At 40.6% G+C, this 2500-nt stretch overlaps 1 protein-coding gene across 1 annotated transcript in view; it reads right to left on the reverse strand.

Moving 5' to 3' along the window:
- LOC140565135 (protocadherin Fat 3-like) overlaps nucleotides 1–2500 on the reverse strand; it is a 29093-nt gene that overhangs the window by 15000 nt on the left and 11593 nt on the right. Inside the window, 1 exon segment of the mRNA XM_072690942.1 lies at nucleotides 135–349. Coding sequence (XP_072547043.1) covers nucleotides 135–349 — 215 coding nt within the window.

The raw sequence follows: 2500 nt of genomic DNA on the forward strand, positions 1-2500 counted from the left end.
TAGTCAGTTATTGATTATCATAACTTACCATCTTATTGATTATTTTGCAGATCCATATATATATATATATATATATATACTAAAATGAATAATTATTACAAATATAATAAAAAGAACATATTTCACATGGTTACCTTGACGACAGTGTCACCGATGTTGGCGTCCTCGCTGATTGTCGTGCTGTAAGCATCACGGCTGAACATCGGAGCGTTATCATTGACGTCCGTCAGGTTGATGTTTACCATGGTAACGGCGCTGAGGGGCGGAGTTCCACCATCTCGAGCTTCGACTGTGAGGAAGTAATCCTTACACGACTCGAAGTCCAGAGCACGAGACACGGAGATCACCCCTACACACACACACACACACACACACACACACACTCATAAGTAGGCTTGATTTGGTTAGCAATGTCGGGCTTAATTATAGATATATTCAAATAAATAATAAAATCAAAATCTGAATTAAGTTGTTACTAAAACGTTTTTTTATAAAATGACATTTTATTAAAAACATTACAAATAAAATAATTGATGTGCTATAAATAGATCATGGTATTATTATTTCTCATTTAATAACCAAAACACTCGAAATATTGAGTGACACATCCAGCCTATAGCAGCTTAGCCCCACCCACTCACACTGAAGCTATAGGGAGTGTTTCAGCCCTGGACTGCTTTCTGCCAATCAGAACGGAGCTCATTTTCCATCGGCCTTAAAGGCGCAGTCAATTCCAGAGGGTGAGGGTCAGACAAATCCAAGAAATCTCCAAACGTCCAAAACAGTGGCAGCGGGGACAGCGTGCCGGGCTGCGCCGGCCTCCTCCGGGCAGCACACGCTCGTTTGTTTTTCCGCCTGGCTCTGGTTCGTCGATTTGACTCGATGCTGCTTAATTATCCATGAGCACTAATTATTACAGCGGCGGTAAACAAGATCGACAGCCAGCTTCCGAGGAGTGTTGGGGGGAGCCGGAGCGCGGGAATGAGATTAGGTCCATGAAGGAGCAGGAAGCTGCGGTTTGAGGACACAAACAGCCTCGGGCTCTCCATCTACCCGCCTTGCTGGCTGCCACTGCAAGTGCTGAATTGCAGAACGAAATGAAGCATCTGAATATATATGTGTGTGTGTGTGTGTGTGTGTGTGTGTGTGTGTGTGTGTGTGCAGTCCTTCAATAACCCGTGTGGTCGAACAAGCATGGACGTGGACAGTAAAAAAACACAGGACTCAGCCTGGCAGTGTGTGAACAGGGAGCTGTCCCTCCAGGCGTCTTCAAGGCAGGACCAAGGAGAGCGCCGTGGTGATGTGCAGAGGAGGTGCCGTCACAGGAAGGGTGTTTCACACAGACTCTTAGCGTTTAATTGGGGCTGAAGATGCTGCTGCATCCAGTTAGCGAAGGGATTTTACGCTTAGGGCAGCTGAGGTCTGCCGCAGTGTAGTACTGCAGTATAAGCAGTGTAGTAAAGTCTAACACACTGTAGTACAGTACAGTACAGCATAGCAGTGTATAGTGTAGTATACTGCACTATAATACCTCAGTATAGCATAGCATAGCATAGTATAGTACACTATATAATGCTATACTCTATTATAGTGCGGTATAGTACAGTATAGTACACTATATAATGCAATACTCTATTATAGTGTGGTATAGTACAGTATAGTACACTATATAATGCTATACTCTATTATAGTGCGGTATAGTATGGTATAGTAGAGTACACTATATAATGCTATACTATTATAGTGTGCCATAGTGTGCTATAGCATAGCCCTGTATAGCATAGTATACTGTACTATAAAACTACAGTACAGTATAGCACACTAGACTGGAGTATACTATAGTACTGTTTATAAAATAGCCTAGTAAAGCACAGCACAGTAGAGTACACTACACGATGCAATACTCTATTATAGTGTAGTATAGTACAGTAGAGTACACTACACTGTTATACTCTATTATAGTGCAGTATAGTACAGTATAGCACAGTAGAGTACACTACACTATGTTATGCTATACTCCATTATAGTGTAGTATAGTACAGTATAGCACAGTAGAGCACACTACACTATGTTATGATATACCCTATTATAGTATAGTACAGTATAGCACAGTAGAGTACACTACACTATGTTATGCTATACTCCATTATAGTGTAGTATAGTACAGTATAGCACAGTAGAGCACACTACACTATGTTATGATATACCCTATTATAGTATAGTACAGTATAGTACAGTAGAGCACACTACACTATGTTATGCTATACTCTATTATAGTGTAGTATAGTACAGTATAGTACAGTAGAGTACACTACACTGTTATGCTATACTCTATTATAGTGTAGTACAGTACAGTATAGCACAGTAGAGTACACTACACTATGTTATGCTATACTCTATTATAGTGTAGTATAGTACAGTATAGCACAGTAGAGTACACTACACGATGCAATACTCTATTATAGTGTAGTATAGTACAGTAGAGTACACTACACTGTTA

Source organism: Salminus brasiliensis, chromosome 11 (assembly GCF_030463535.1).
Source record: "Salminus brasiliensis chromosome 11, fSalBra1.hap2, whole genome shotgun sequence".
NCBI lineage: Eukaryota > Metazoa > Chordata > Actinopteri > Characiformes > Bryconidae > Salminus > Salminus brasiliensis.